The sequence below is a fragment of the Macrobrachium rosenbergii genome, chromosome 57, assembly GCF_040412425.1.
Source record: "Macrobrachium rosenbergii isolate ZJJX-2024 chromosome 57, ASM4041242v1, whole genome shotgun sequence".
In the NCBI taxonomy this organism is placed as follows: domain Eukaryota; kingdom Metazoa; phylum Arthropoda; class Malacostraca; order Decapoda; family Palaemonidae; genus Macrobrachium; species Macrobrachium rosenbergii.
Genome location: NC_089797.1, coordinates 819,673 through 827,500, shown reverse-complemented (window position 1 = coordinate 827,500; position 7,828 = coordinate 819,673). Strand labels below are relative to the sequence as shown.

General features: G+C 37.3%; 1 protein-coding gene across 2 annotated transcripts in view; it reads left to right on the top strand.

The window, feature by feature from the left end:
- Window positions 1-6,657, top strand: part of LOC136836953 (uncharacterized) — an 8,050-nt gene extending 1,393 nt beyond the window's left edge. The window contains exons 2-4 of one of the 2 annotated variants that reach the window (XM_067101479.1): window positions 3,353-3,454; window positions 5,259-5,438; window positions 5,549-6,657. In XM_067101479.1, coding sequence (XP_066957580.1) covers window positions 3,353-3,454; window positions 5,259-5,438; window positions 5,549-5,794 — 528 coding nt within the window. In that variant the 3' untranslated portion in view covers window positions 5,795-6,657. The remainder of the gene's footprint in view (window positions 1-3,352; window positions 3,455-5,258; window positions 5,439-5,548) is intronic. The other variant, XM_067101480.1, reaches the window with a different exon arrangement.
- Window positions 6,658-7,828: the final 1,171 nt, after the last annotated feature.

Sequence of the window (7,828 nt, the reverse complement as noted above, 5' to 3'; positions counted from 1 at the left end):
AACTTATGAAAATCTGTTTTTACTAAAGATTTTGTACAGGACATCATTTCTCTTAGTTTCTTCTCACAAATTATACATATGTCTATTACATCATCTGATGGGTTTATCAATTTTCCTTCGGTTTTCAGTTTAATAAGAGAATGGCGATCACTGCCATTCGACATGGTTAATGCATCAATGCATATTTCACAATGTAAACCCTTTTTCAAAGAAAATCCCACAAACCCCGCAATATATACAACAATGTGGTTTGCACATTTTGTCAAACGGGTAGCCGATTGCTTCGAATGTAAACATAATTATTCATCATCACCGCTGTTTGTCTCGTCCGTATCACAGTCATCTAAAACTTTATTTCTCAAAAGAGACATATTTATACCTCTTATAGATGCACTATTTCCATATGTACTTGCAACTGTTAATATTGGCACGGATTTTAATGGTAAACAGGTGCCTTTAACAATATCCATTATGTCGTTATGCACAATGGGATTGTTGTTAGCTCCCCCCACACTCCTTATTTGTCCAAAAAAAAGCTCAATATGGTCTTGACTTAATTTGTAAGTCAACAGAAATGTCAACGGTGCCTCAAAAGCCGAAATATATCTTTCATAGATAATTTGGAGACTTCTTATACAAAAGAGAAAACCAAGAAATCCAGTTTTTCTTTTTGTGTTTATTATATCTTGGCCATCACTAAATTTTAATGATCTAATATACGTTTCAGCTATTACAAGAAAATCTTTGATTTGGTCAATATTTCTCTTCTGAACCGGACATTTGTAGCCCCTAGATTTCAAATTTCTAGAGTTCATTATGTCAAAAAGGTTATCAAAGAGCACAATAAAGTCAATAGTCGCTTCACAACCACTAAATTCACCTATATTTTCATCGAGACAATATCTCAAAGAGGTTCCAACCGATTCACTAAGCAATTGTGCTGCTAACTTAACATTCATTTTTTTTCCTGATCCACGCAATATGTGCAGCCCGTAGTTTGTTGGCTAAATGAAGTCGTGCAGCAATTCAATGTATTTCCATTTCACAAAATTACTGCTGATCTCGGTCAAAAAATTCTGAGCTGCTTATACACCATGGATTAGTCCACATGGGTTTTAGGATTAAAAGCTGGACGATTCCCTACATGAACATGCCACTAGTCAACTACAAGTAAAAACAACTTACAATAACCGTCCAATGATTTAAACGCACACACTAACCCTTACTTCTGAAACTTCTATTTTCGACATCAATTATTATTATTATTATTATTATTATTATTATTATTATTATTATTATTATTATTATTATTAAGTTAAATATTCTTAGCTATTTTTACCTGGCTTGAAAAAGTTCTGTCATGCTACAACAAAACCAATGAATTGTCTGTAAAGGTACCTAAATAAGAAAATGTAGGGGGAAATGATTGTACACATTTTTAGGGTCATGAACATATCCACCTGGATTTTTTTAAAAAGCTGTATACACCAAGGTTTACTAGACGTTATTGTACACTAATTCTATGAGTAAATTATGGAAATTAGAAATGCATAATTTGAAATTCACTTACCGATGAAATGTCCGAGTAGGATCTTGTAACTTGTTGTATCTTGCTGTGCAACCAAATGCTGAACAAGAGCTTGGCATTCTGTAAAAAATTAGCTATAAAAAAACTCCACACTTTCGCCTCGAATGATAATATGGATCTGACTGACAAGGAAGGTCGGTCACTCTTGGTTCACTCCCGTGAGTGTCCCAGAGCTTCTTGCCACGACCAATATGGCTGCCCAGCTTGTCAACCTGACTTCACCTTTTCCGCGGGACATCATCGCCTCCACCCTAATCTTCCCTCCAAGCTGTAAACAGTTTGTCTGTAATTACTATGCACATTTTATATGCCATTTTCAATCTTTATTCACCTATGTCTGCGTTCCTAAGCTGCACTCCATGTACGAACGTTGCACAACCCTTATTATTGTTTTATATATATATATATATATATATATATATATATATATATATATATATATATATATATATATATATATATATATATATATATGTATATAAATAAATAATATATATATATATATATATATATATATATATATATATATATATATATATATATATATATATAATATATATATAATGGCCTCTTTAGCGTCGGTATCATTTAAAATCTATGTGAATTTTTTTTTTTTTTTGTACGTATCTGCGGGAAAAGATCGGGCCCAGAGTTGCCAATGATTGACCTTGAATTCCTATCAAGGCTCTTACCTATATAGTAAGACGCGGGTTACATACTTATACATACAAAGAAACAATGCAAAAAGTATTTTTTAACAATGAATATATCCTTTTGAGTTCCTGCAGTACTGGGAAGGAGAACTGTTGACGATCGTACGCCGGAACACTGGCAGAGTTGCCAGTAAGCCTTTATAACAACTCGCTTAGTTACCGACGATTCTTAGAAATATATCCGGTTCGGCCGTCACGTATACCGACGTCCCAGTGATGTGTTTTGCTACGTAAGTTTTTTTTTTTATATGATATTTACTACCTTTCTATGTTACCTATGCCTACCATACGAGTTTCAGTTGAATAAAAAAAAACACACACACACATACATAGCCTACACATAGGCTACACATGACTAACGCTGTCGGAATGTTGTACACTTGACATTGAGTGTCTCTCATATTGATTTAAATCATTATTTTTCTTTCGTACTTTCTTAAATAATTATTTTTCTTGTACCGCTTGTTATATCAAAGTAATAAGTAGAAACCACGACGTATGAATAAAGTGAGTTAGACCTATTGTGCGCTGAGTAGGGGTGGCCTTTTAAAATTCCTACAAAAAAAAAAAAAACTAAAACTCGCTGTTAAACAAAACCGAGACGTATTTTTGACTGAAACCTATGTATGTCGATGTATAAAATGTTGGAAAAACATGTGTTTTAAGGCGAAAAAAAAAATGATGTACTGTGAATGTGCTTATCGTACACGAGGAAAAGAAAGGACACGACCGGTTAGCCTAACGGAGAAAATACCTAGTCTCGCGGTATTTGTATTTGGAAATGTTGCTATAAGAAGCATCTCATTTCTAAGCTTTTTTTTTTAGAAATACGTTTGTGACTTTCGTTATAGCGAGGAATTTTTTTTTTTACAACATTCCCCCAGGCCCCCACACAACGAAAAACCACGGGCAGGCTTAGAATTGGGCGGTGCACTGTAGGCGAAGGTGTGTAGTAGACCTTCTTAAGGCATTTTATTTTACTTTAAGCCTGTGTTTGAAGCAAGTTCTATGTAATGACACTTACTCCTTTTCCAACGGGAAATTTCTCTAGGCCGTGGCTGACGAAGGCACTGAGGCTGGCAAGTTGGTAGCCTCAGTTGCTACTGACGACGGAGATTGTGCAGGACAGAAGGTGGTGACGAAGATGCCTGAGGTAGGCCTATGTCTCATACTTCATATACAGTTATTACACTCGGTGCATAAATTACTGCGTTTTTTTAAATATTTGATCTCAGTCGAATATTCACGTAGTAACTCCTGACGCATTGATGAAGGCCTTGCTTCAGAGAGAGAGAGAGAGAGAGAGAGAGAGAGAGAGAGAGAGAGAGAGAGAGAGAGAGAGAGTTCTGCGCCTTTTCCATTTACCAAGAGATATCGCCTTTTTGTCATGTCGTTCCTGCTTCATGTCTATTATTATTATTATTATTATTATTATTATTATTATTATTATTATTATTACTTCTGTACCAGCACTGTTGATTTAATCAATTTTTTTTCTAGCAAATGGTGGGTTTCTTTTCAGAATTATAAGGTACCGTATACAAATTAATGCATTCTGTTACTATGTACAGATTGATGTATCCTTTCACTCTATACAAATTAATTCATTCTTTTCCTCTACGCAAATTAATACGTTCTTTTCCTCTATACAAATTAATACATAGTAACATATACTTTTCCTCCATACAAAGTAATATATTCTTGTACTGTGTACAGTCAAATGAGAGCCTTTTTCACAATTGCCATTAGAACTATTGACGATCGTACGCCACAACACTGACAGAGCTGCCAGTAAGCATTTATAACTATGTATTATTCAAACTTATCATCTGTAATTAAATATTTGCGGAATATACTGTATATATATATATATATATATATATATATATATATATATATATATATATATATATATATATATATATATATATTAAAATTACTAACAGGACCTCATTCAAACTGGATGGTATCTAGTGGAGGTGTTTATTCAGAAAAGTTACAAGCTTTCTAGGGCAGACAGTCCTCATTGTCAAGTCTCTGTACAACGACCGGACACGCAGTCCAGCTGCATTGAAATGAGGGTGAGATCCACCGTTCTTGGCGTGGCTGTACCTCAGGGTGCAAACATTGGCTCGTCTTTCACTTTTACAGTTCTCAAGAGCTATGATTCCGTATTTCTTCCAGCCATGTACTAACCGCCCGTCGGTCTACCTTTCCAAGCTGATGTTCTGGTAACGTACTTCCTTTCGTAGTGCTTTGCTGCCACCAATCTCCACTGCATTACTTACAGTACTTTGTAGCCTCCCTTCCATGGGCCACTTACTTTCCTCAACCATCTCCTAACTCTTGTTTCACAGTGCAACTGCGAGTTTTTTTTTCCTGTCACACCTTAGGAGGAACCTTTTTACTCTGTTTCCCTTTCAGCACCAAGGTCCAAACACTTGATCTTAGGCCTAAGTTTTATAATAATTCTATCCCATTCCGTCCACCAATCTGACCAGTTTTCAGAGAACTGATCACCTGTGTAACAACAAATGATTAAAAGGTTTTTCACCCAGCAGTTCTGGTTGTGGTTTGTTCTGTAGTGTTCCTGGATGGGTGAATGTATGATATTTAGGGCAAAAGCCCATGCGCTGGGGCCAAGAAGGCCATTCAGCGCCGTAATGAAGAGAAAATAAATCATGTTAAGGTAAATGAATTTATGAATTGAATTAGTGAAGGAAATGATTAACAAATAAAATGAAGTGATGTGACCAGTAAATAAATATATGAAGTTTAATGAATGATGTGATACATACATAATAAAAAATTTAATGTCGTTAAAATTCTGTGCGATGTAATAAATATATTAGGAAAAAAATTGTTACTAGCCTACTCCACCTTGTTGATCGGCTGTCTGTTAGAGCAATGAAGGGAATTCACTGAGGAGTAATTTTCTGCACTTATCTATTCACCAGGGTCAGCAGGAGCATCTAGAACCAGCCGCTCCAGAGGGGGAGGACTCTCCCACACCACGGCCACCCGATCGCGTCATATCTGCTACAGACACATCCACCAGCCCTGATCAGACTGCACATGTCGACGATGAACCCATCATCACCAACCTGAACACTTCTCAAGATCGAGAACGCAGCCAGGTGAGCGAGGCATCGGCTCTAACTCAAGTCCCAGTAAATGTGAGATTTTGTGAGATTTCCAGTTTTCTATCTGGAACGTTCTAATTCCGATTTCCCTTATTTTTCCTCAGACTATTCCCAAGACCAATGACGGCAAATCTGCACCTGTCGCACGGGAGCTTTTCCCAAGGATCCAGGTTCCTGATGCTAGAAACGTCGCCACTGATCCTGGTGAGAGTGAAGCTGACAGGGCAGCTCTGGAGCAGGAAGTGCTGCAATGCCGGCGGGAGAATGAGGAACTAAAGCGTAAGCTGGCTCTCTGTGAAAAAATTTACCATTCATACAAGATGGGGCCACATGGACATGACAACTTTTAGGAACCTTGCGAATCTGGGTTATTTTTGTTCCCTGGGCTCACACAAAGGAGGTTATAAGATAGAGAACTGGGAAACTTGCTTTAAAAATGACGTCACATCTTGCGACACGCTGTGAAAGATAAATTGATTCATGCTCTTGAACACTGGCTCTGAAATTTGTTGTTGAAATTTAAGGATGAAAACTGCACCCACTTCATAAGAAATATGGCACATTTTACGGACATTCTTTCACTTATCGTTGTTCTGTGGCACCATATCAGTCATAAAATACATGGGCCTGCCATTGACAACCATTTGGTAGTGCAAGGAGGCTATGCATGGATAAACAAGATAAATTTACATCGATTTTTTTTTTAGAATCTTGAACCCTGATTTCAGCTTTTTCCATGTTGACTATTAGTTATTGACAGGCCAGTCAGCTCAATATAGTGCCATTTAATTTGATTCAGACTGAAAAAAAAAGTATTTTTACTAATGTCAACCTGCATATGAGAGTTCTGCAGTCATCAGCACTTGTTCAGAACTCTCATGGCAATTTCTAGTTACATCGTTCTGTTCTGTTTGCACACACTTGATCCCTGGGCTGCACCCTTTCTGCCTTCCAGAAGTGCCTTCTGGTCAGACGTCCTCAAAAAACCACAACTCTTGCAAATACTTGGTGAGAACTTGGTTGCAACTGGGGTTAGATAAGAACTGAATAGGTAAGATATGTTCTCCAAGTCGCTCCTCTGCAATTCCCTGTTCCCTAATGTTTTATTTTGTGATGTTGAGACGTTTCTTGTATATAATCACTTCTTGTAGCCATGTTGTATTGATTTAGCCTGTTTTTGTCTGCCAGGGGATCATTAAAAGAAACCATACTTCTTTGGCCTTCTCTATCCCCCTCCCCGAGCCTTTATTTTTTTTTTAATTATGTGAAAGAAAAACATCAATTAACTTTTATACTAATAAGCAAAAGAGTATTCGCAGAAATCAAATGCAAGAATGATCAAGAGGTTTTATGGAACTGACAAACCACAGTCGAAACAAAAGTGTAACTAGTCTCTTCTGAACTGAATCCGCAAGGTGTAACATCCCTCTGCAAGACGAAGGAACAAAAGAATGAATGTTTTCAGAATTATTATCGTCTATCAGCATAGATGCTCACAAAATAATGGAATTACAGCAATATACAAATAAAAAAAAATAAAGTCAACTCCAGTCACTCTTCTGTTTCTGGACAACGCCAAGAATAATTTTCGAGCTCTCCGATACAGAGCAAAAGAAGTCTCGTACTGAGTAGTGGAAATACCCGATGAATATTGGACGGTGTCCCGTTCAAAAATAAAAATAAAATTAATTCAAAGGGAGAAAAATAAAGGAGGCGAAGATCAGCAGAGTGGGAAGGGTTGCGCGAAGAGGAAGTTTTAAAGAAGTACAAAATAGAAGTTCTACTGGAACACATCACAGTCCAAACTTCCTCATGTTAAAGCCGAGAATAATGTTAAACTGACCTCTATCCTAACTTGATCTCGGGAGCAGTGGCCTAGCACGAAGGCTACATCGTGACCTAAGGTTTTCTAACATAATATGACCTAGATGGCTGCTTCCCACTTTGTCTTGGGGTGGGGAGAGGACTCTTTTCACCTCAAGGATCCAGGAAAATCCCAAATTTGCCTCAAAGATCTTTATCAAATAATTTTCTGGAAAAAATAAGTTCGTTTAGGTTTTCCTTGCGTGAAAATAATATTACTGTACAACTATTCTTGCATAATTGGTTGAAAGTTGGCAAAGAGAAAGGACATTATTTCAATACAAATACTCCCTACACCTTCATATATGTGGAGATTCCCCATGCGCTTCACACGACTCGACAGTAGACTCGTTTCACTGAAAACCACTAGCTTCTTGTGCGCTGGTCTGGCCTGGTCTGAACCTACTACCAAGCTGCAAGCTGCAGCCTGCAACCTCTCCACTTGTTTCCCAGCTGCCGTCGTAAGAAGACGTACTTTGTCTCTCTCTCTCTCTCTCTCTCTCTCTCTCTCTCTCTCTCTC